General features: G+C 40.6%; 1 protein-coding gene and 1 long non-coding RNA gene across 6 annotated transcripts in view; one reads left to right on the top strand and one right to left on the bottom strand.

Annotated features, from left to right (window-relative positions):
- The window catches only part of LOC104665603, a 52146-nt gene extending 44331 nt beyond the window's left edge, over positions 1-7815 (bottom strand). The window contains exon 1 of the long non-coding RNA XR_004053309.1: positions 7722-7815. This is a non-coding gene — a long non-coding RNA (uncharacterized LOC104665603). The remainder of the gene's footprint in view (positions 1-7721) is intronic.
- Positions 7816-7978: 163 nt separating this feature from the next.
- CCNT2 (cyclin T2) overlaps positions 7979-26475 on the top strand; it is a 48864-nt gene continuing 30367 nt past the window's right edge. For 3 of the 5 annotated variants that reach the window (XR_748427.2, XM_010367468.2, XM_010367459.2), the window contains exons 1-2: positions 7985-8169; positions 8966-9047. Coding sequence is in view for 2 of the 5 variants with exons in the window: in XM_010367468.2 (XP_010365770.1) it covers positions 8012-8169; positions 8966-9047 (240 nt within the window). In the remaining 3 variants the exon portion in view is untranslated. Of the gene's footprint in view, positions 8170-8965; positions 9048-26475 lie in introns of all 5 variants that reach the window. The other 2 variants (XM_030916253.1, XM_010367476.2) reach the window with 1 other exon arrangement.

Genomic DNA, 26475 nt, shown 5'->3' with positions numbered 1-26475 from the left:
TTTCCCAATCAAAATTGAAAAAAGGTAAATTGAAGTTTCCATTTCTGAAAATAAGACTATTTTCAGTCTTATTTTGCTCACAACCTAAAAATGTCAAAGTTTACTTTTAAAAAGTCAACACAAACATATGTAAAAGTTCAAACAGATCAAATTCAACCTATGTCTCCCAGTCTACACCCCTAGAAGGAACCAATTTTACCTGTTTTGTGTGTGTGTATTCTTGCAAACACAGTCTACGATTATACAAGTATTTACATGTATACATTCTTTTTTTCATTTTAAGCAAACAGTAGAATTTGCCCTTTCTGGTACCTTTTAAGTACCTTGCAGGGTACTTAATGCCTTGCTGATCATCCCACATATAAACTGCCTCTTTCTTTTTAATGGGTGGATCCTATGAATGAAAATTACACAGATTACATAGATGTACCATAATCATAGAGTCCTCAATGCATAGACATTCATGTTTCCAATCTTTTGCAATTATGAACTGTTACCAAGAATACCCTTGTTACTGGAAAGGAGTCCCAATCCAGACCCCAAGAGAGGGTTCTTGGATCTCACACAAGAAAGAATTTGAGGTAAATCTACAAAGTGAAAGCAAGTTTACTAAGAAAGTAAAGGAATAAAGAATGTCTATTCCACAGGCAGAGCAGCCCCGAGGGCTGCTGGTTACCTATTTTTTATGGTTATTTCTTGATTATATGTTAAACAGGAGGTGGATTATTCATGTCTCCCCTTTTTTAGACCATATCCCCTTTTTTAGACCATGATGTCGAGATGGCATTTGTGACTGCCATGGTGCCAGTGGGAGTGTCATTTAGCATGCTAATACATTATAATTAGCAAATAATGAGCAGAGGATGCCCAGAGGTAACTTTTATCTGCCATCTTGGTTTTGGTGGGTTTTAGCTGGCTTCTTTACCACAGACTGTTTTATCAGCAAGGTCTTTATGACCTGTACCTTGTGCTGATTTCCTATCGCGTCCTGTGACTTAGAATGTCTAACCTCCTGGGAATGCAGCCCAGTAGGTATCAGCCTTATTTTACCCAGCCCCTACTCAAGAGGGAGTCACTCTGGTTCAAACGCCTCTGGCACCATTATGATATTTGTTCAGCATCTTTTCATATGCCTGTTTGCCATCTGTATACCTTCTTTGTGAGGTATCGGTTTAGATCTTTTGCCCATTTTTTAATTGGGTTGTTTTTTTATTGCTGAGCTTTAAGAATTCTTTTTTTTTTTCATTCGCCATCTAATCTTTTAAAAAGTTCTGTGGGTGCATAGTAGGTATATATAATTTACTGGGTTGATGAGATATTTTGATACAGGCATGCAATGATGTGAAATAAGCACTTCGGGGAGAGTGGGATCTCTATCCCCTCAAGCATTTATCCTTTGAGTTATAAACAATCCAATTATATTTTTAAAGTTATTTTAAAATGCATAATTAAGATATGATTGATTATAGTCACCTTGTTGTGCTATCAAACAGGTCTTACTCACACTTTCTTTTTTTGTACTCATCAACCATCCCCATATCCCCACAAGTCCCTCCGCCTACCCTTCTCAGTCTCTGGTAACCATCCTTCTACTCTCTATGTCCATGAATTCAATTGTTTTGATACTTAGATCCCACAAATAAGTGAGAATATGCAATCTTTGTCTTTCTGTGCCTGGCTTATTTAACTTTACATAATGACCTCTGGTTCCATCCATGTTGTTGCAAATGACAGGATCTCATTCTTTTTTATGCCTGAATAGTACTTCTTGTGTATACGTACCACAGTTTCTTCATCCATTCATCTGTTGATGGACACTTAGGTTCCAAATCTTAGCTACTGTAAACAGTGCTACCACAAACATGCAACAGCAGATATCTCTTTGATATACTGATTTCTTTTCTTTTGGGTATACACCTAGAAGGGGGATTCCTGGATCACATGGTAGTTCAAGTTTTTTGAGGAGCCTCTAAACTGTTGTTCACAGTGGTTGTACTAATTTATATTCCCAGCAGCAGTGTACAAAGAGTTCCCTTTTCTCCACAACCTCACCATCATGTGTCATAGCCTGTTTTTTGGATAAAAGCCATTTTAACTGGGGTGAGATGATATCTCACTATATTTTTAATTTGCATTTCTCTGATGATCCATGATACTGAGAATCTTCCCATATGCTTGTCTGCCATTTGTATGTTTCTTTTGAGAAATGTCTATCCATATCTTTTATCCATTTTAAAATCAGGTTATTAGATTTTATTTCCTACAGAGTTGTCTGAGCACCTTATAGATTCTGGTTATTAATACATTGTTAGATGGGTAGTTTGCAACTACTTTCTCTCATTCTGTGGGCTGTCTCTTCCCTTTTTTTTTTTTTTTTTTTTGTTATTGTTTTTGTTTTTTTGTTTCTTTCTTTTCTTGAGACGGAGTCTTGCTCTGTCACCCAGGCTGCAGTGCAGTGGTGCAATCTCCACTCACTGCAAGCTCTGCTCCCCGGGTTCATACCATTCTCCTGCCTCAGCCTCCCCAGTAGCTGGGACTACAGGCGCCTGCCACCACGCCTGGCTAATTTTTTTGTATTTTTAGTAGAGATGGGGTTTCACTGTGTTCGCCAGGATGGTCTCAATCTCCTGACCTCATGATCCGCCCACCTCAGCCACCCAAAGTGCTGGGATTACAGGCAAGAGCCACAGCGCCCCGCCCTCTTCCCTTTGTTGATTGTATCCTTTGCTGTGCAGAAACTTTTTAACTTGATGTGATCCTATTTGTCCATTTTTGCTTTAGTTGCCTGTGCTTGTTGGGTATTGCTCAGAAACTTTTGGCTACACAAATGTCCTGGAGATTTTCCCCAATGTTTTCTTGTAGTAGTTTCATAGTTTAAGGTCTTAAAGTCTTTAATCCATTTTTATTTTTTTATAGGACAAGAAATAAGGGCCTAATTTCATTCTTTTGCATACGGACATCCAGTTTTCCCAGCACCATTTATTGAAGAGACTGTCTTTTCCCCAGTGTATGTTCTTGCCACCTTTGTTACAAATGAGTTCACTGTAGGTGTGTGGATTTGTTTCTGGGTTCTCTATTCTATTCTGTTGGTCTATGTATCTGTTTTTACGTGAGTACCATGCTGTTTTGGTGATGAAAGCTCTGTAGTATAATTTGAAGTCAGGTAATGTGATTCCTCCAGGTTTATTCTTTTTGCTTAGGATAGTTTTGGCTATTCTGGGTTTCTGTGACTCCATATAAATTATAGGATTGTTTTTTCTACTTCTGTGTAGAATGTCATTGATGTTTTGACAGGGATTTCATTGAATTTGTAGATTGCTTTGGGTAATATGGACATTTTAACAATTCTTCCAGCTCATGATCATGGAATATTTTTCCATTTTTTGTGTGTCATCTTCAATTTCTTTCAACAGTGTTTTATAGTTTTCATTATAGAGATATTTTGCTCCTATGGTTAATTCTTACGTATCTAATTTTATGTGTAAATATTATAAATGGGATTACTTTTTAATTTCTTTTTCACATTGTTCACTGTTGGCATATAGAAATGTTACTGATCTTTGTGTGTTGATTTTGTATCCTGCAACTTTACTGAATTTGTTGATCAGTTCTAATAGTTTTCCTTTGGAGTCTTCAGGTTTTTCCAAATACAAGATCATATCATACACAAAAAAAGATAATTTGACTTCTTCCTTTCCAATTTGGATGCCCTTTATACCTTTTTCTTGTCTGATTGCTTTAGCTAGGACTTCCAGTACTATGTTGAATAATGGTGACAATAGGCATCCTTGTCAACTTCCAGATCTTAAAGGAAAAGCTTTGTTTTATTTCCTATTTGGTATGATACTAGTTGTGGGACTGTCATATATGGCTTTTATTATGTTGAGGTAAGCTCCTTCTATCCCCTGTTTTTTTAGGGTTTTTATCATGAAGGGATGTCAAATTGTATCAAATACTTTTTCAACATCAATTGAAATGATATGGTTTCCAGTCTTCATTCTGTTGATATGATGTATCACATTGATTTATTTGCAACCATCCTTGCATCCCAGGGATAAATCCCCTTTGGTCATGATGAATGATCTTTCTAATGTATTGCTGCATTCAGTTTGCTGGTATTTTATTGAGGATTTTTGCATCAATATTCATCAGAGATATTGGCCTATAGTTTTCTTTTTTCAATGTGTCTTTGGTTTTAGAATCAGGGTAATACTGGCCTTGTAGAATGAGTTTGGAAGTATTCTCTCTTCCTCTATTTCAGAATAGTTTGTGTAGTATTGGTGTTAGTCCTTCTTTAAATGTTTAGTAGAATTTAGCAGTTAAGCCATCTTAAGAGTTCTTTATCAGACATATGTTTTGCAAATATTTCTTCCTTGGATGTCATTCTCTGTTTAACAGAGTCTTTCACAGAACGGAGGTTTTAGTTTTTTTTAATTTTAATTTTAATTTTTGAGATGGAGTTTCACTCTTTGTTGCCCAGGCTGGAGTGCAGTGGCACAATCTCGGCTCACTGCAACCTCCGCCTCCCAGGTGAGGTTGCTTGAGCAACTCTCCTATCTCAGCCTCCTGAGTAGCTGTGATTATAGGCACCTGCCTCCATGCCCAGTTAATTTTTTATTTTATTTATTTATTTTTTTCTAGATAAAGTCTCCCTCTGTCGCCCAGGCTGGAGTGCAATGGCATGATCTTGGCTCACTGCAACCTCCACATCCTGGGTTCAAGAGATTCTCCTGCCTCAGCCTCCCCAAGTAGCTGGGACTACAGGCGCGCGCCACCATGCCCAGCTAATTTTTTTTTAATTTTTAGTAGAGACAAGGTTTCACCATGTTGGCCAGGCTGGTCTCGAAATCTTGACCTCAGGTGATCCGCCGTCTCAGCCTCCCAAAGTGCTGGGATTACAGGCATGAGTCACCGCGCCTGGCCAGAGGTTTTTAATTTTAATGAAGTCCAACTTACTAGTTTTTTATTTCATGGATTGTACTTTTGGTGTTGCATCTAAAACCTCATTGCCGAACACAAGGTCAACTATATTTTCTCCTATGTTATCTGCCAGAAGTTTTACAGTTTTGCATTTTACATCTAGGTCTGCAATTCACTTTGAGTTAAATTTTGTAGAAGGTGTAAAGTCTGCATGTAGATTTAAAATATATATATATATGGCTTTCTGGTTGTTCTAGCACCATTTGTTAAACACTATTATTGCTCCATTGACTTGCTTTTGCTCCTTTGTCAAAGGTCAGTTGACTATTTATGGGTGGGCGCTCTATCATGTTCCATTGATCTATGTGTCTGTTCTTTCTCAAATACCACACTGGAGATAGAGTCTTAGGCTCTATCACCCATGGGGGCTGGAGTGTGGTGGAGTGATCTCGGCTCACTACAACCTCCGCCTCCTGGGTCCAAGCAATTCTCGTGCTCCAGCTTCCCAAGAAGCTGGGATTACAGACATGCACCAACACACCCAGCTAATTTTTGTATTTTTAGTAGAGATGAGGTTTCCCCATATTTGCCAAGCTGGTCTTCAACTCCTGGCCTCAAGCAATCCCCCACCTTGGCCTCCCAAAGTGCTGGGACTATGGGTGTGAACCACTGTGCCCTGCCTAGATCCATATCTAAGTACAGGTTGAGCATCCCTAAATCTGAAAGTCAGAAACACTCCAAAACCCAAAACTTCAAGCCCCAACATGACATTCAAAGGAAATGTTCATTGGCGCAATTTCAGATTCAGGATGTTTGGATTACAATGCTCGACGACTAAATTTATAATTCAAATATTTCAAAATCTAAAAAAATCTGAAATCCAAAACACATCTGGCCTCAAGCATTTCAGATACGTGATACTTAACCAGTATTACTTTGGGGAGACAGTACTATTGTAAATGGCATTGAGTTTTTAATTATAAATTCCAATTGTTCATTGCTGGTATATAGGAAAACAACGGGCTTTTGTATTCAACCTTGTATCCCAAAATTCTAGTTTTCTTCCTTCCCAATATGTATACTTTAAATTTACTTTTCTTGTTAGCTAGAACATCAAGTATCACATTGAAAAGACTGGTTGAGAGGGGACATGCTTGCCTTGTGTCAGACTTTAGGTGGAAAGAATGTAGTCTCTCACAATAGAAACAATCTATTGTTAGCTGTAGAATTTTTGTAGATGCTCTTTATCAAGTTGAGGAAGTTCTCCTTTATTCCCAGTTTGCTGAGTTTTTATTATGAATGGATGTTGAGGAGGGGCACTTCTTGATTTGTGTGACAGGATCTCACTCTGTCACCCAAGCTGGGGTGCAACCTCACCTCTCACGTTGAAGCGGTACTCCCAAGGAGCTGGGACTACAGATGCCACCACATCCAGCTAATTTAAAAAAAAACTTTTGTAGAGATGGGGTCTCATTATGTTGCCCTGGCTGGTCTAGAACACTTTGACCTCCCAAAGTGCTGGGATTACAGCCATGAAACACTGCACCTGGCCAAGGATGTGCACTTTTAAAATGTTGCTTTAAATCAATCTATCCTGGAAATTGTAAGCAACATAAAACATAAAGCAAGGGAGGTATGAAATGGCAACTGTTCACAAGAACTGCCTACTATAATCAATATTCTTGTGCAACGCAGTATACTGAGTGTGGGAGCCCCAAAAAAATCACTTGCCTCCATGGTCTTTGGCAAATAAATATTTTTTGTTTTTGAGACAGGGTCTTGCTCTATCGCCCAGGCTGGGGTGCAGCAGCGAGATCTAGCTCACTGCAACCTCCACCTCCCGGGCTCAAGCCATCCTCCCACTTCAGCCTGGGGAGTAGATGGGACTACAAGGCGCGCCACCAAGCCCGGCTAATTTTTGTATTTTTGGTAGAGACAGAGTCTAACCATGTTGCCCTTGCCCTCGAACTCCTGACCTCAAGTGATCGACCCACTGGACCTCCCCAAGCGCTGAGATTACAGGCGTGAGCCACGGTGCCCGGCCTCCAAATACTTAGGACTTTAAACTTGGAAACCCTATTCACAACACAAACTCCGAGTGAAGCTCTGTGGCGTTTTCTTACAGGAAGAAATGCAGGAGTTAATCAACAGGTATGTGGGATGTTCCTGCATCAAACCCTAAAGATAAAATTTTAACTCAGTTCCTCTTGCACTTATCTGTTTCTCCTCAACCTTGTCTCGCAGAAGCCACAGCGCGGTCTGAAAACACGCCCCGTCTATATTACACCTCATTTAGAAATTCAATTTCTCGTTGCTAGTTGGATAGCGTTTGGCAAGTAATTTGAAAATATAAAAAAAAATCCACGGGCGGAGTGGTCTGGGATTTAAACAACATAATGTAGGGTGAAAAAAGCACTCAGGCGCGGAAAGCCATGGAGCGTGACTTCCTGTGCACTCTTTCCCGGCCACCTCCACGCCAGAGCCGCGCGCTAGGCGGAGGCTGTTGGTAGCGGAGGCCGGAGTCGCACGCCTACGAGACTGCGCGGACCCACCCGAAAGGAAAATGGAGGTAGTGGCGTGAGGCTGCGACAGTGAAGGGTATTTTTCTCTTTTTAACGGGCCGCTAGACCTCCCGTCAAAGGAAGCGCCCGACGGGCCTTCGAAGTCCACGCCCAGACCCCACAGCGCAGCCGCCCCACCGCCTCTCTCCACACCTGCCAGGGTCCAGCCTCTCCCACTCTCCCCTCCCCTCCCCGCCCCTTCGCCCAGCCAACCCTAGACCCGGCATGCGCTGCGCCGACCTTTTCTTTCAGAGCCGACCCCCACCTTCGGCGCCTCCCAATGACAAGCAGCGCGGAGCATTGTGGTCCCGTGCGCGAGTACGAGGCGGAGGACAGAAAAAGAAAGCAAAAGACCAGGGCGAGCCGGTAGAGCAGACCCCGCGCATGCGCACGGGCGGAGGCGGTGGTCAAAAAGGGCGGTGCGTGGTCTACGGCGAGCGGAGTGGGGCGGGGTCGCGCGCCTTGGCGGGGAGTCCGCGAGCCAGGAGGGGCGGGGGGTGAATGAGGGAGCGGGCGGAGGAGGAAGTGTCATGGCGTCGGGCCGTGGAGCTTCTTCTCGCTGGTTCTTTACTCGGGAACAGCTGGAGAACACGCCGAGCCGCCGCTGCGGAGTGGAGGCGGATAAAGAGCTCTCGTGCCGCCAGCAGGCGGCCAACCTCATCCAGGAGATGGGACAGCGTCTCAATGTGTATCCTTTCCTATCCTGCGCCGCTCACGCCCTGTTTCCCTTGCCCGGTCGCCGGGCCTGGTGCTCCGCGAACATGGCGCCGCCGGCCTCGGCCTTCGCTGGACCTCGGCCCCGCCGTCAGGGAAGTAAGGCTCCAGCTCGGGCAGTCGCGAGGGGCTAGCAGAGGAGGGGAGGAGGAGATAGGACCCCAGGAATGCGGGCCAGGAGTCTGCGTTGTGTAATCTGTTTGGGGCAGCGCGTGGTGGTGGCGGCGGGGGATGGGAGTGTGGCTCAGGCGAAAGAAGAATTTTAGGGATTATTGCAGAAAAGGGGCGGCTCCTTGGACTTGTCCCTGTTCCCTAAGGGTTTGAGAGTTAGAAGGGTTAGCGATGCTGAAAGGCCTAAGTGTTTTCCGCAGCCTTTCCCCGCTCTCCTCGCCGGCTTGATGGCGGCTCTCCTATCTTGGGAGCGCACTGAAAGTCTTTTATGTTCTTGGCGTGGTTTTGTATGGGTGTGTGCGCGCGCGTTTCAACTGTTTCATTTTGAGTTTAGTCAGTCGTAGCCATTGATAAATAGTTCCAGGGCTCTCAGCGCTGTTAGAGTGAAAAGATCAGCAGTTCTTCCTCCCATTTATTTGGCGTAGAGTGTATTCTCTTCCTGCTGCCCCACCCCCTGCGGGCATTTATTTCTTTATTTCTCGTTTGGCGTTTGGATTTGAATGGGAGGTATTGAAAAAGAACCTGGGAATTTTCCATCAAAATTGTTTTGGAAATGAGATCTTGCTTTTGTCAGATATTTCCTAAATGCTATGTTCCAGCTCTCAGCTTACAATAAACACTGCGATTGTTTATATGCACAGGTTTTATATGCACCATTCTTTCACCAAATTCAACAAAAATGTAAGTACTAGTTTGTTGCCTGTTTTTACTATGCGCAAATTTGAGGGTAAATCGATACGCAGAAAAAAAGTTGGGTCATTGCGTTGTTGGATTTAGTGTTCTGAATTAACGGTAAACGTATATCACGTGATAAATATTTTGCTTCAAATGCGGGGTTTTTGTGTTTTTAAAATTTGTGATTAAACTACAAGGCACTGTTAAGCTCTGCCAGGCCTTTTAAGCTAAAAAAAAAAAAACATTTACTTCTTTAGAGAGTTGTTACATAAGTTTTCTTCATTTAAATTTTATACCTAACATTTGAATAATTTCAGTAGTAATGTACAGTGGAATTGGGCAAGTCTGGTCGTTCTGTGATACATCTTAATTATGTTGTACTCATTGTTTAAAATACTGTGAATTGAGATTAAATTATGACATTCTTTTGAAAGAGCTATTTAGCAGAAATAATTCACTTCTTCATTTGCTAACCCAGTAATTTCTTAAGATGTCAAACTTTTCTGTTTATCACGTTAGCATCAATTGTCTCCTAAAATTTTGGGTGATTCAGACGTCAATTCTTGCTTCAGATATAGTACGTCAGGAGTATGTTTATGTATTATTAGTAAAATTTACACTTGAATATTAAGGTACATAACCTGTAAGCCTTGACAAATAGAGTAATAGCATTTTGTTGAAATGTTAATTTCATTTATGAAAGATGAGTTTGGTGTATGTTGAGTAACATGCATACTGTGTTGTGTGTGAATAAAGAAAATTGCATATTTAGAAATGTTTAACCCTGCTTTAATTCTATCTTTGTTACTTTTTATCAGTTATTTTTAGAATATTATTCTGAAAGATATGTGTAGAAAAATGAACCAAAGAAGACTTTCTGCTATTTGTGGATAGTCATTAGGACTTATTTGCTAAGAGAACAATCCTAGGAAAGATCCTCAGAATGTGATTTTTGAAATGGAAGAAAAGGCTTCATGGATTAGATTGAGTCCTACCTTAATCTCTTCGGATCCTATTTCGTTCATCAGTTTGGCATATAGGTTTATCTTGGACCATATATATTTTAATATACATTTTGGTCTTTTGAAGACTTCTGGCTTCTATTTCTTTTTTAAATCTGCGTAGTTCTTGCTCTGTAGCTTCTAGTTTTCCTAGTTATTTCTTATGCTATATAACTTAGGTCAGTGATAGTGTTATGGAAGAGAAAGGAAGCCTTTGGTGATTACATTTAGATTAAGGGAATTTAATTTTTATATAAATTGCCTCCAAAGGTAGTAGTGAACTAATGAGTGTTAATATAAATGTAGTTTTCCTTATGTAACCCTGGATAATAATGGTCGAAATTACAAATCAAAATAGTTCTGACTATTCTTTATATGGCTGCAGATGTCTCATTTGCTGTCTCATTTCTACTTCCAATAAATGATCTAGCCACAAGTCTTCACTTATTTATTTATTTATTTATTTATTTATTTATTTATTTATTTATTTTTGAGACGGAGTCTCACTCTGTCACACATGCTGGAGTACAGTGGCGCTGCCGCAGCTCACCACAACCTCTGCCTCCCTGGTTCAAGCTGTTCTCCTGCGTCAGCCTCCCAAGTAGCTGGGACTACAGGTGCGTGCCACCATGCCCGGCTGATTTTTTTATTTTTAGTAGAGGGGGTTTCACCATGTTGGCTAGGATGGTCTTGAGCTCCTGACCTCGGGTGATCCGCCCGCCTCGGCCTCCCAAAGTGCTGGGATTACAGGCATGAACCACCGTGCCCAGCCATCTTCACTTCTTTGTTTTGAGCCCTCCTTATAATTTGTCTTTATGGCCTGGTTGGCGTGCTTTACAACAAATACCCTGCTTAAAGCCAGAATTCACAACTTTAGATTGTCATTTGCATTCTAGCTTTCGCTATTTTACTTAAATGTTTTCCTTCGATAGAAAGGCCAGGGTATTAATTTATTATTACCTTCTTTAAATTGTGGATGAAGGTAAACTTCAGCATTTTTACGTAGAGTCATTAATAATTCATTTCTGTTTTGAGAAATAGTATTATACCTTTCACATCTGTTGTCTTTTTTACCTTTGCTATTATAATATCGAAAGTGGTTTTTATATTTGTATCAGTGCACTTGCATCAGTTGCACAGCCTCACTTTTATCTTTCCCTCCCCCGTTCTTTTAGGGCAAAGGGGGTAGTCTGAAATTGAATGTGAGTCACTTTTAAATTTGTATTATTCCACATCAGTGGGAAATTTTTGTCTACATACTGAAATGTCATGGTAAACTTAAAAAAGCATGAATCTTCACCAAACTGAACACCATTCAGCAAATCAACCCTAATAAGCTTAAATAAGTTAAGACACTAGTGACAAACTCTATCTAGTCTTATAGTTAATATTAATAACATCCATTAACTATGAAAATATTTTCAAATGTTCACATGACTTAATTGTATTTTCCAAGGTTGTAATATTAAAAGTTTTAAAACCCCCAAAAGTAATGAGCTGTTGTATTACTATTTAAGAATAAAATCAGTATCAGCATGTTTTGGTGACCCAGAATTGGTCTCTTATCCTTGAGTTCTTTTGTCTGTTACTCAGAGTTGAATAGCTGTCAGCAGTAAATGACTTTTATATGTAGCCTAATTAGATAAATCTACACTTTGTTCACTAGATGCAATGAGGTTCTTGTAATTGGAATTAATAAAGAATGGCCTTGCTGGATCAAGCTTAAAAATAAATTTAGTAAAGTGTAAAAGCCCTGAAGCCAAAAGTGCTGCCAAGGTATATACTGAGGGAAAGCACCCACCCCCCAGGTCACACTTAAGTAGATACTGACACAGCTTCTCTTACAAACTCCTGATTTGGTCTTTTGTGATGCGTTTTTTTCTTATACCAGTTCCAAGTCCCTTAAGATTAGATTGTAAAGAGCACACCCTTTTCTAAGTATTTTTGTTGGTCATGGTCTGTTCTCATAGCACATCTCCAATTTACTTGATCTTTTCCATCTTATCTTTACTTAGTTCCATTGCCTCTTTCTTGAGCTCTAGCAATCAGAACTCCATGTATAATATGCAAGATTTAAAGGTATTATAGGGCCTGGCATGGTGGCTAATGCCTGTAATCCCCGTACTTTGGGATGCTGAAGCGGGTGGATCTCTTGAGGTCAGGAGTTCAAGACCAGCCTGGCCAACATGATGAAACCCCATCTCTACTAAAAATATAAAAATGAGCTGGGTGTGGTGGCACATGCCTGTAATCCCAGCTACTGGGGAAGCTGAGGCAGGAGAATTGCTCGAACCTGAGAGGCGGAGGTTGCAGTGAGCCGAGATCACACCACCACAGCTCCAACCTGGGCAACAGAGCGAGTGTGCATTTCAATTCATTGTTATACTCTGGTCATGTTTTATAGGAGTCAAATCAGCATGTGTTTCATTGTGACGTCTAAACAGATGTTTATTATAACTCACTTCCTCTTCTGCCTTTTAGTTTAATAAAGCAATAATTAATCCAAGAATGATCTTATGCCCAAGATCCATTAGCATTACTCAGAAATAATGCAGTGCTGTCCAGTAGAACTTTCTGCGTAGTGTAGGTTTTGTCTATTTGTGCTCTTCAATGTGGTAGGTACTATCTTGTAAATTTGAGACGATTAGCCTAGATAATTTTTAAATTCCTTTTAAACTATAAATTACCTGGTTGAAATTTTATTAAGATCTCACTATGACAGGTACTTTATATTTGTCTTGTTTTCTCAGGTAAAGTATTCTCCTAAGGAAGCAGATGCAGTTACTAAGTGACTTGTCCAAAATTAAAACTATTAGGTGGCTGGGATTTGAACCCAAGTCCTTTGCTTAATCCCAAGCTGTAGTTCTCACTTTTTCCTATTCTAGTGTATTTCAGAAGTAGAGCACAATAGCAATTTATGCCAGTGATTTGTAAGATTTATAAAGTAAACAATGAAAAAAACTCAGATTTTGATTTGCCCGCCTCATTGCACTAAATCCAATGAGGTCCTCTTTATAAGTCCCAAATTCCTCTTTTTCAGCTATACATCAGTGTTAGCATTTATGCATTGTGTATCACTGTTTTTCCTTAGGGTGCTTTCTCTTTGCTTTCATGTGACTGTTCTCTGTCAGGTTTTAAGACTCAGCTGAAGTTGCTACTCTTTCATAAAGCATTCCCCAGATAACTGTCTTTTCCATTTGTGAATTTCTCTCTCTGATCTTACCTTTGAATCTTATTCACATCCAGTTGTATTCCATCTGTTTGGGAGTTTATAGTGTGACTGTACATATATGAGATGAGTTTTTTCTTTTTAATTATAAAATATATAAAACCAACAAACAAATGTATAGCTTAGGGGATTATTATAAAACAACCTTGTAATCACCAACCAAGTCAAGAAATAGAACTTTGCCAACTACCCCAGAATGCCTCCATGTGCTCAACTCAGTGTCAACCCCTCCCGCCAAAAGTAACTAGTATTCTTTTTTTTTTGAGATGGGATTCTGGTCTTGTCACCCAGGCTGGAGTGCAGTGGTGCAATCTCGGCTCCCTGCAACCTTTGCCTCCTGAGTTCAAGTGAATCGCCTGCCTCAGCCTCCTGAGTAGCTGGGATTACAGGTGTGCGCCACTATGCCCAGCCAATTTTTGTATTTTTAGTAGAGACAGTTTTCACCATATTGGTCAGGCTGGTCTCAAACTCCTGACCTTGTGATCCCCTCACCTGGCCCCAGTATTCTTACTCTAATAGTAATTACTTTCTTTATAGTTTTAGCACCCAACTCTCCATTCCCAAATACCATAGACCTTGCTCATTATTAAAAATTTGGTAAGTCTTTGAAGTCTCTCAGTATGCATGTTTCCCCTCCATCCTTTTATGTCACCTAAGTTTTATCTGTTGAAGGACCCTAAGGTGTGTGACCTGTAGAGTTTCCACCTGTCTGAATTTTGCTGATTGTATAGTCATGGTGCAGTTTGCTGTGTTCCTTTGTTCTTGCATTCCTGGAAAATTGATGATTAGATCCAGAAACTTTGTCAGACTCCTGTTAGATCCCCTAGGCAAGACTATAGATGGTGTTAATGTTCTTTTCCTCAGAAGGCCTAGCGTCTGGTTGTCTCTCTTTGTAGTGTTAGTGGCTGTTGATATTCAATGCCTGGGTCCTTTCATTCATTGGTAATACTCTAATTCTGTCATTTCTTTCTTGCAAATTGGTATTTTTGTATTGAAATTCTTGATTAATCTCCTATGTGGACACCCAGTGGTATGTATCATATAGGATAATTACTTGATTTTTGCCCTTTTTGTGATATAATTCACATACTGTACGTTTCACCCATTGAAAGTATGATGCCATGGGGTTTGTGGGTTTTTTTTAAGAATATTCACAGAGGTGTGCATCAGTTTTTAGAATTTTTCACTACACCAAAAAGAAACCCCCAACCCAGCAGTCATTTCTCCCTATTCTTTGCCCAGCCTATTAATAGACATTTCATAAATGGAATCATACAATATGTTGTTCTTTGTGACTGACTTCTTTCACTTACTGTATTTTCAAGGTTAATCTATGTTGTATTTATCAGTAGGTTGTTTCTTTTTCTTGCTGAAAAAGAAATAAGTGCTTATTCCGCTGTGTGGCTAGACCACATTTTATATATCTGTTCATCAGTTGGTGGGCATTTGGATTGTAAGCCACTTTTTGGCTAATATGAATATTGCTGTTAAGAACATTTGTGTACAAGTTTTAGTGTAGACGTGTTTTTGGTTTCTCTTGGGCTTATACCCAGAAGTAGAATTACTGGATCGTATGGTAACTCTAGATTCCAATAATATTGGAAACTTGGATAACTGCCTTTTTTTTTTTTTTTTTTTTTTTTTTTTTGAGACTAGGTCTCTGACACCCGGGCTGGAGTGCAGCGGCACAATCATGGCTCACTGCAGCCTCAACCTCCTGGATTCAAGTGATTCCCCCACCTCAGCCTCCCAAGTAGCTGGGATTACAGGCACGTGCCACCACACAGTTAATTTTTTTAATTTTTTGTACAGACGGGTCTCACTGTGTTGCTCAGGCCATTCTTAAACACTTGGACTCAAGCAGTCCTCCTGCCTCAGCCTCCCAACACTCAGCCTAAAGCAGCTCTTTCCAGTGTGATTTGTCGCTTTAAAGCAGTGCTCTTCTAATCTTTTCTTACATTGTCTTTGTGTGGACTGAATACTCTTCAGTTACTCATTTTTGTGAGATACTAGCTTTCCTGAACTTTAAAAAGGTGATATACTTTCAGAGTGCTTTAATAACTTCACAGAGCTCCCTTTTCTGTTATTTTGTATAATGTTCAGAAGTGTAGTAGCTTACTTTCTGGGAGTTTCTGGCCCTCTTCCCCTCCACATTTTTGGTTTCTCTTTTCCCTTGTCCCTATCTTACTGATTGTGCTTTTCCTCCCAATGGTTTCTCTTCAAAGTGGAGTCTTGGAAGAGAACCTTGGGAGATCAATTTCAAAAGTTCATAGAAGTTAGCTTCAGTCTTTTAATCCTTACTGTAGGTCTCTTGCATCCATCTACTTATTGGACTGGCAAAACTCCCAGTTCTAGCTGCTGTTCTCACATTGGCCTGCCATGATTTCCAGTGAATGTCTGTTGGCTCTTTGAGGTTCTTTTTTTATCAAGTCCATCACATGCCCCATTCCTTTGCATTTTGTTGCACTGTGCTGTGTATGTTGACATAGTAGCCTGTTTTGACCTCATTCATATGTATTAGGAATTCCCTTGGAATGGCTTGTCATGTGATTTCGTTGTAACTATCCCTGGGGTTTTGGTTTTGCTATCTTGTTGCTCTGTTTTTCTGTGGGGATTTAGGTATCCCCTCTGCAGCCATCATGTCAGAATTCTTCAGGTAAATCACTAAAAGTTTATCTTCATTCGGGAGATGATACACTCATTTCCAGTGAGACCACAATAGGCTATCATTTAAATGTACTTATAAATACTTCTGGGAAAATGAAGTTGTTTTCTTAAAAGAATAAATCACTTGAAGTTTATGTTAAATAAGGAAGCTGTGGAAGAGTTCATTTATTGATAGACATTACAAAGTATATATGATATTCTTGATTGATTTTCTCAAATTAATTCTGAAAGCTACTCTAGAACTTCCCCAGAAAGCTTTAAATGTTATTTTGAAGCATGCTGTTCTTATCTGCCTAATTACAGGGATGCTGACTTCAGTGACTGTATTATTATCCAAATCTTATGAAGTATTCCTGAAGCTGCCTAAAATTTTTTTTTGCAAAATTAAATGATTATAAAATTAAATGATTGTGAAATAACTCATACCTTTTCTCTGCACACACAGATACATGTATGTTTTAGCCTTGGTAATTTATATGCTTCTCTGTGGTCCTAGCTCAGCCTTTTTGTTGAGTCATTGCATGGCAGGAGTGCAAGAGAGTTAACCCAGTCCTGCAAGATCCAAGGCCTTTTCAAACCATAACAAATTCTAAACTTAGGTGTATAGAGTAGAGTAGGTTTATATATTAACAAATGTGCATTGAGTGTTTGCATTGGCCAAGGCATATAAATGTCTCAGTATAAAATCAGACAGATTTTATATAGCCTGTAAACTGATTTTCAAGGCCATGTCAGAACAGGAGTTTTGTTTTCAGTATTAATACCTAAAATTGGTTAAGGTAATTTTTTAAGTGAAAATCCAATTAGATCACTGCATTTTATTATAAACATACATATACATTTTAGGGAGTACATATTTACACATTTTCTAGGGATTAGGGGAAATGATGGAATCCTCCTTACCACTCCACATTTTGGGGTGTTAACCTAATATTTTACCCTGAAATAAGCTAAGGCTCTGATTGTTTAGTGACATATTACATACTCTTTATATGGCTATATATAAGGAAATACATGTAACGTGAATTTTTCTCTAAATTATTGGAGCTGATATAGAAAAATGGATGAGAACTGTAGAAGTTCACCTGTTTGTTGTTAAAAGTTAAAAGTGAAGTTAATGTCTGTGCTTAGTGACAATATGCTGTTCAAGCAATTCTCCTGCCTCAGCCTCTCAAGTAGCTGGGATTATAGGCATGTGCCACCACACCCGCCTAATTTTAGTAGAGATGGGGTTTCACCATGTTGGTGAGGCTAGTCTCAAACTCCTGACCTCCAGTAATCCACCTGCCTTGGCCTCCCAAAGTGCTGGGATTACAGCGTGAGCCGCCATGCCCGGCCTCACATTATATTTCTTTTTTTTTTTTTCTTTTTCTGAGACGGAGTTTCACTCTTGTTGCCCAGGCTGGAGTGCAGTGGTGTGATCTCGGCTCACCACAGCCTCTGCCTCCCAGGTTCAAGCGATTCTCCTGCCTCAGCTTCCCAAGTAGCTGGGATTACAGGCACGCGCCACCACGTCCAGCTAATATTGTATTTTTAGTAGAGACGGGGGTTTCTCCATGTTGGTCAGGCTGGTCTCGAACTCCCGACCTCAGGTGATCCACCCACCTCAGCCTCCCAAAGTGCTAGGATTACAGGCATGAGCCTCCATGCCGGCCTGTATTTCTATTTGGTAGTGATGGGGTGTGGACTGTAGTCATTTGTATCCACCAACAAATAAAATTTACTGTTGGCGTTCACACTATAGGAAATCCTTCCAAAGGCAAATGTGCACTTTCACACTCATCTTAAACTGATGGTTCATTTAGAAGTTGAAAAAAAAATGGGAAAGATGATTCTTCTGTGGCCAAAAATCTGAAGATAATGAAACTATATGTAGTTCCATGCTTAAAAAGAAATAGCTGAGAGGGCAGGAAGAGAAAATTCTGAGGGCTCGGGGGCAATCTTTAAACGTTGCAAGGATTCAGAGAGGATACCAGGTATTTCCACACCCCCACCCCAAGGTAGGTGTTTCAGTTACTTTGTGTTGCTATAGCTCCGCGATTGGTGTTTTGAATGCTCAGCGTAACTGTTTGAATTAGTATGGTTCACTTTATGTAGACTTAAATATCTGTTAAAATTATTTTTGTTACCCAAACAAGCAAATTAATAATTTTATGAAATAATTGCCCTTTAAAAAATAATTGCATAGTGTAAATGCCAGGAAATTACTTGCTGTTTAGTAAATTGATATTGTCAAAACAAAACCTGATTCTACTTTTAAATTAACAAATGTGTGATAATGTTATACATAGTTAAGGTGCATATTGTTTATTAGTATTTGTTATGATTAGGCTTTTGGTTTTCTTGAAATTTCTTTTGTTAGTGCACGTACACTACATCTGTGGTGATCTGGCCAGGCACGGTGGCTCACACCTGTAATCCCAGCACTTTGGGAGACAGAGGTGGGACGACTGAACCCAGGAGTTCAAGACCAGCCTGGGCAACTTGGTGAGACCCTGTCTCTACAAAAATTAATCTTTTAGGCCGGGCGCGGTGGCTCAAGCCTGTAATCCCAGCACTTTGGGAGGCCGAGACGGCGGATCACGAGGTCAGGAGATCGAGACCATCCTGGCTAACACGGTGAAACCCCGTCTCTACTAAAAATACAAAAAAAAAAAAACTAGCCGGGCGAGGTGGCGGGCGCCTGTAGTCCCAGCTACTCGGGAGGCTGAGGCAGGAGAATGGCGTAAACCCGGGAGGCGGAGCTTGCAGTGAGCTGAGATCCGGCCACTGCACTCCAGTCTGGGCGACAGAGCGAGACTCCACCTCAAAAAAAAAAAAAACATTAATCTTTTAAAAAATTAGCCCAGCATCTTGGTGTTTACCTGTGGTCCCAACTACTTGGGAGGCTGAGGCAGGAAAACCGCTTGAGCCCAGGAGGTTGAGGCTGCAGTGGGCCATGTTCATGCCACTGCACTCCAGCCTAGGTGACAGAGCAAGATCCTGTCTCAGAAACAGAGAGAGCGCTAATAAAGAGAAGGCCTTTTTTTTTTTTTTCTTTTTTTTTTTTTTTGAGACAGATTCTTGCTCTGTTACCCAGGCTGGAGTGCTGTGGCATAATCTCGGCTCACTGCCCCCTCTACCGGAGTAACTGGGATTACAGGCATGCACCACCATGCCTGGCTAATTTTTGTATTTTTAGTAGTGACAGGGTTTCACCATGTTGGCCAGGCTGATCTCGAACTCCTGACTTCAAGTGATCCACCTGGCTTGGCCTCCCAAAGTGCTGAGATTACAGGCATGAGCCACCGTGCCTGGCCTAAATAGGTGTCTTTAACGTTCGCTCCTTAAAAAAAAAAAATGAGATACAATTCATATACTGTAAAATTCACCTATTTAGAATGCATAATTGAGTGGCTCACATGGAGTTATACAACCATCAGCACAATCTGTGTTTAGAATATTTGTGTCACCCTAAAAAGAAACCTGGTTCCTGTTAGCAGTTCACCAGTCCCACTCCCCTTCCCAACCCTGGACAACCCCTAAATTATTCTGTCTCCATAGATTTGCCCATTCTGGACATTTCATGTAAATGGAATCATGTATATACGGTCTTTCACGAAGCATGTTTTCAAGGTCCATTCATGACGTAGAATGTATTAGTACTTCATTCGTTTTTACTGCAGAGTGATTAATATTCTATTCGTCATGTGGCTGTACCTCCTCTTATTTATCCATTTATCAGCTGGTGGACATTTGGGTTGATTACACTTAACAGCCGTTCCACTGGCTATTATGAATAATGCTGCTGTGAACATTCATGTACAAGTTTTTATATGGATGTATGTTTTCATTTCTTACGGGTGAGAGATACATGAGAGTGGAGTTGCTGGATTGCTATGGTAACTTTAGACTCCAATAATCTTTTTGGATAGCTTTTAAAAAACGTTTTGAGGAACTGCCAAACTGTTTTCCAAAGTAGCCATACCATTTTGTGTTCTCACAATGTGTGAGGGTTCCAGTATCACCACATTTCTTGTCTTTTTTTATTGTAGTCATCCTAACTGTGTGAAATGATATCCCCCATTCTATGCATTGTCCTTTTTATGTTCTTGGTGGTATTTGCAGCACAAACATCCAATTTATTAATCTTTTTCTTCTGTAATTTGTGTTCTTAATAGCATATCTAAGAAACCTTTACCTAAACTAGAGTCATAAAGATTTATTTCTCTTTTCTTCCAAGAGTTTTATTGATGTAGCTCTTACATTTAGGTCTGTTATTCCTTTTGAGTTAGTTTTTATGTATGACATAAATAAGAGTTTGACTTCTTTTTTTTTTTTGAGGCAGAGTCTCGCTCTGTCGCCCAGGCTGGAGTGCAGTGGCGTGATCTCAGCGCACTGCAAGCTCCACCTCCCGAGTTCACGCCATTCTCCTGCCTCAGCCTCCTGAGGCTCTGGGACTGCAGGCACCCGCCACCACAGCTGGCTAATTTTTTGTATTTTTAGTAGAGGACGGGGTTTCACCGTGTTAGCCGGGATGGTCTCGATCTCTTGACCTCGTGATTTGCCTGCCTTGGCCTCCCAACGTGCTGGGATTACAGGCGTAAACCACCACGCCATCTCTTTTTTTTTTTTTTTTTTTTTTTTTGGTATTTGAATATACAGTTGTCCCAGCACCATTTGCTGAAAAAAGAGTTCTTTCTCCCACTGAATTTTTTTGGGATTGTTAGTGAAAATCAATTGATCATAAATGGAAGGGTTTATTTCTGGACTCTGGATTCTATTCCATCCCCTTATGCAGACCACATAGTCTTTTAACTTTTGAATTCAGGAAATATGAGTCTTCCAACTTTGTGCTTTTTCAAGATTGTTTTGGTTATTCTTAGTCCCTTGCATTTCCATGTGAATTTTAGGATCAAGCTCATCAGTTTCTGCAATAAAGGAGCTGAGATTTTTATAGGACTTGCATTGAATCTGTAGATAGATTTGGGGAGTACTGCCATCTTTGTGATAATCTGTTCGAAGGAAAGTGGCCTTTTGTAACATTTATGTAGTATATTTGAATGCCTATGCAATGTTAATGTTCTTGTTTCACAATACTATATAAGTCATTTTTTGTCCTTTTGGTTTTTTAAGAAAAGGGATCTCACTCTGTTGCCCAGGCTAACCCCAAACCCTGGGACTCAAACAGTCCTCCCACCTCAGCCTCCCAGGTAGCTGGGACTTAAAATGGTATTTTTTAGTATTTATTGTAGGCTGTTAGGAACCGTGTCTGTGTAAGAGAGAGTAGATAGAGCCTTAACTATGAAATACTAAGTATACTTTATAAGTTGATTTTTTCATTTTTTCTTTTTTGTTTTTTTGAAACAGTCTCACTGTCGCCCAGGCTATAGTGCAGTGGCGCTCACTGCAACCTCCGCCTCCAGGTTCAAGCGATTCCCCTGCCTCAGCCTCCCAAGTGGCTGGGATTACAGGTGTGCACCACCACACCTGGCTAATTTTTTTGTATTTTAGTAGAGACGGGGTTTCACCATGTTGATCAGGCTGGTCTCGAACTCCTGAGCTCAGGTGATCTGCCCGTCTCAGCCTCCCGAAGTGCCGGGATTACAGGCGTGAGCCACCATGCTCAGCCGATATTTTTTCTTTTTAGAAACATTCATAATGCTGAGGTACTCCCCACTAAATAATTTTTTAAATGCCAGTTGTGTTAACCATTTTCAGTATATTGTGTAAGTGTAATGTAGTTACTCTATGGAAATCAAGCCTTATTCTCTTAATCAGTACTGCTTTTCAGCAATATTGAATACTGATATTTTGGGACTGTTATTAAGCCAGCTTTCTTTTAAATGTAATTAGGCATCTTAACATCCAGCTTGAAGATTTTTTTTTAATTTTTAGTATAAATTTTCTTTCACGTCAGTCTTTCACTCACACGTAATTATTTGAGTAAGAAAACAACTAAAATGCCACACTGAGTTAATAACATTTTCTGCAATTCCTTAATGCTGGTGTTTCTAGTGCAGCACAATTAAGGATTTAAACCACTTTTTAATAATGTGCTGTAATTTTAGTTTGATAGGCTCACGCATGGCAAATGCCAATTAACAAATGGGCATTTTGACTTATTCCACTTCCTTCTTTGTGAGCCTGTTACCTCTCTTGTCTTTCCTCTACTTTCCTTTTCTTATTCTAAGACCTTCTTTCTATAAGCCTATAGTAAAGTTATACAACTATCCTTTCTCCTAAACTATAGCCTTAACAAGAAATTTCAAAATTCTGAGCTGTGATGACTAGAGCTTGCTGAGTATTTATTAATGAAGTCTTTTTCAAGGCACTGAAAATAGTTATCCTAGAGTTAGTCAGGGGTTGGATGGGGGGTGTTTAGGGCAATTAAGGGCAAGGGGAGAAAACGCCTTTGCTAGCCTATAGAACCTAAAGATGAAACAGAAGAACAGGTTAGAATGAACATGTTGGTAATAGTAAATGAAAAAGAAACTTGGAAGCCTTTTATTTGCTTCTGTTGGGGTTTTCCTGGATTGGGAGATTTAATGTTAAAAAGTAATAAGATCGCTTTGGCTAGTTCTTAAATACAAATGCACCCACAAAGTGTTTGCACAGGATTAATTATTAATATTAAGATAATAAGGACTGGAATGATGCATTGAAACTGAATACAGCCATCTTTGGTGACTTAGAAATTACCCAGACTTTTTGTTAATTCAGCCTGACCTTGCCTCCGTTATCAAGGTTGAAACCAGCAGTGGAAAGTGAAGAATATCTGCAGGGGCCATTGAAAACAATAAGCTAAGAATAGATAAGGCTCAAGGACAGTATCTCTAGCTAGTTGCACTTTTAATGAACTCCAGTAGTCAAGGACAGTGTCTCTAGTTGAACTTTTAATGAACTCTAGTGGGCGCCAAGAAGGCAGACAAATAAGAAAGAGCTTAGAGACAAGGAACTAAGCAGAAGGTTACATCTGGGAGCAGAAAGTTTGTTTTGCATTGTGTTATTTTTGCTGACGTGGGATTTATGGAGTATAAATAAAGTGAGGCGGAGGCTCTAGGCGCGGCCACCATGTTCTCTGTTTGTCTTTGTCTCTTGTGTCTGTTCATTCTCCGCCACCACCACCGCGGTCCTCAATAAGTGGCGCAGCGAGCAGGGTCCGCGCAAGTGAGTGGCGGGGAACAAGAGGAACCCCCTAGGAGCGGGTAAAGCCCGGGAATTGTTAAGGGGAACCTTCTTAAGCTTTCATTATGGGGAATTCCAGTTCCTTGGCCTCAGAATATTTAAGATTATTATAAGGGCTTCTACTTTCGATTGGGGTTGATGCAAAAGAGAGAACTTTGCAGAAATTGTTTGCTTATGTGGAACAACATTGCTCTTGGTTTCAATATCAAACTGAAGTACAATTAAATAAGCGAGAGTGGCAACAGGTTGTTAAGACCTTTCGTCAAGCACACCAGCGCGGTGATGTAATGTCGGCACCTTGATGGGCCCTTTGTGCTTCTATTACCTAAGCTTTGGAGCTCTTAGAGACAGACTCTGAAAAAGGGGAAGGTGGGGATGAGGAGTCTTTGAAGTCTCCGATAGCCATTTCCCCTCCTTTAGATAATCCTGTAACTGGAGGAGAAGGTCCTTTGTGTGATAATGTGTCTCATGAAAAAGAAGTCTCCGATAGCCATTTCCCCTCCTTTAGATAATCCTGTAACTGGAGGAGAAGGTCCTTTGTGTGATAATGTGTCTCATGAAAAAGAATCAGAAATTCAAAAGGAGCTTCAGCCGGTTGTTCAATTGTTACAACAAATTTTACAATTACAGTTGTCTCCCCCTCAGCCTTCTCCTCCACCCACTCCTGTTTTTACTTTTCCTGTGGTCCATCCACCCCCATCGGCACCCAAGGTGGAGGAGGAGGACAGTTTTCCCCCACCGCCACCGCCGGTGGAAATGCTGCCTCGTTCAGGCACGGTTTTTGCTGTCCCCGCTTCTACTGCTAAAGCTGTAAATGAGGTATTGGATTCTCAAGAAGATGAGGATCCTCTACAGTTGTTCCCCATTATTAGGCAACCTTTTGGCCCTGATGCTCAGTATCCTGAAGGAGGTGTGAATGTGCAGTATGATGTCCTTCAATTTAAGTTCCTTAAAGAAATGAAAGCAGCTGTTGCTAATTATGGCCCTCAATCTCCTTTTGTCATGGGGCTTTTAGATTCTTTCTCTTCTGAGAATTTGTTTTTGCCTCTTGATTGGGAGACCTTGGGGAAGGCTGTTTTGGACCGCTCTCAGTGGCTTCAGCTACGCAGTTGGTGGCTGGAAGATGCCAAAGAACAGGCTCGCCGTAATGCCGCTAGAAATCCTCCAGGGCCAACAGAGGAGCAATTAACAGGTACTGGTCAGTTTGCTACCGTAGCGGCTCAATCTGGACTCGATGACGTGGCATTATCACAAGTTAAAGGACTGTTTTTAAAGGCTTGGTGTAAAGTAAAACCATCGGGGAAAACTGCCTTGTCTTTTGTTAAGGTTTTGCAGGGTGCCAATGAACCTTATCCTGATTTTGTTGCTCGGCTCCAAGATGCTATAACAAAGATTGTGGGTAGTGGGGCTGCAGGCAAAATCCTGGTAACCACACTAGCTTTTGAGAATGCTAATCAGGAATGTCAGAGGTTGTTGCGTCCTCTAAAGGCTGCTGGAAACTTACAAATAGAAGATTTTATTAGAGCCTGTGCAGGAGTGGGAGGGGCTGCCTACAACGCTCAATTGTTTGCTGGAGCTTTATCTAAGGCACTCATGGGGAAAAAGGGAGTTTGTTTTCAATGTGGAAAGACCGGTCATTTTAAAAAGGAGTGCCGTAAACTATCTAATAAGAGCGACTCCTCAAGAGTAGGATCTAAAAAGCTTCCCACTGAGCCCTGTGGTCGTTGCAGCAAAGGGCAACACTGGACTAATGAATGTCACTCTAAGGTGAACAAAGATGGTAATCTTTTAACCTCTGGATCGGGAAACTTGCAAAGGGGCCCTTCAGCTTGGGGCCCCAACAATACAAGCCCTCTTCATTTGCAATTTCCAGTCAGTTCGGGGGTCTAGCATCAGCAAGCCAGTCAATCAATGTTAACTCCCAATTTTCAGTAGCTCAGCTTTTCTCTGCTACTTCTGGTAGCGCTGCTGCTGATGTTGCCATTTTGCAGGCCATCGAACTCACCCCAGAAATGGGGATTGTTAAATTGCCTACAGTTGTTTTTGGGCCATTACCGTCACATACTGTTGGACTGCTTATAGGACGCAGCAGTAGCATTCTACAGGGTTTACAAGTTCATTTGGGTGTTATAGATTCTGATTATAAAGGGGAAATTCAAATTATGGCACAGGCTCATAAGCCCATATCCTTAAAAGAGGGGCAACGAATTGCACAATTCCTTTTACTACCCTATTTTCAATTTCCTTCACAGAGGCAAGAAAGAACCGGAGGTTTTGGAAGCATGAGTAAACATATTTTTTAGGAAACCTTAGTAACTCAACAAAAACCCTTATTTCCCCTCGAAGTAGAGGGAAAAATTTTTCAGGGCTTGATCGACACTGGAGCCGATATTTCCATTATTGCCTCCGACCAGTAGCTTTTACGGTGGCCTAAACAGCCTGTTGCTGTTTCTCTTACCAAATTAGGTTCCACCTCTGAGGTGTATCAAAGTTCTCAATCCTTGAGTTGTCGAGGGCCAGATGGTCAAACGGCCCAAGTCCAGTTTTACATTATTCCTATTGCCCTAAACTTATGGGGGCGAGATTTATTGCAACAATTTGGAGCTTTTGTTTCTATTCCTCATGTCTCTAATTCTGCCAAGAATATGATGTTCCGCATGGGCTACAATCCCCTTGAAAAATCTTTAAACATATAGCCACTGTTCAGCAGCCTCAAGCCCTTCCTTTGACGTGGAAAACTAATGTTCCTATATGGATTGAACAGTGGCCTTTAACACGTGAAAAGCTTGAGGCCTTGGAAAACTTAGTTCAGGAACAATTATCCTTAGGTCATATAGAGCCTAATACTTCTCCATGGAATTCCCCTGTCTTTGTGATAAAAAAAAAAAAAAAAAAAAAAAAAAAAAAACGGTAAATGGAGACTATTAACAGATCTTCGTGCTATTAATGCATGTATTTAACCCGTGGGATCCTTACAACCGGGCCTTCCTAACCCTTCTATGATTCCTCAAGATTGGTTGCTCATGGTTATTGATTTAAAGGATTGTTTTTTCTCTATTCCTTTGGATCAAAAGGATTGTGAGCGTTTTGCCTTCTCTGTCCCTGTTTTTAATAATTCTCAGCCATTTTCTCGATATCAGTGGAAGGTTTTACCTCAAGGTATGTTAAACAGCCCTACCTTGTGTCAAGAATTTGTCCATCGGGCCCTGGATCCTGTTCGAAAGCGTCATCCTTCTGTTCTTTTATATCATTATATGGATGACATTCTTCTTGCTGCACCTACTAAAGAAAAGCAGCAAGATGCTTTTGCATCGTTACAAACTCAGCTTTCTTTATACTCGCTTAATATAGCCCCAGAAAAAATTCAGGT

This window comes from Rhinopithecus roxellana, chromosome 14 (assembly GCF_007565055.1).
Source record: "Rhinopithecus roxellana isolate Shanxi Qingling chromosome 14, ASM756505v1, whole genome shotgun sequence".
Classification (NCBI taxonomy): Eukaryota; Metazoa; Chordata; class Mammalia; order Primates; family Cercopithecidae; genus Rhinopithecus; species Rhinopithecus roxellana.
This window is presented reverse-complemented; position numbering and strand designations above follow the sequence as displayed.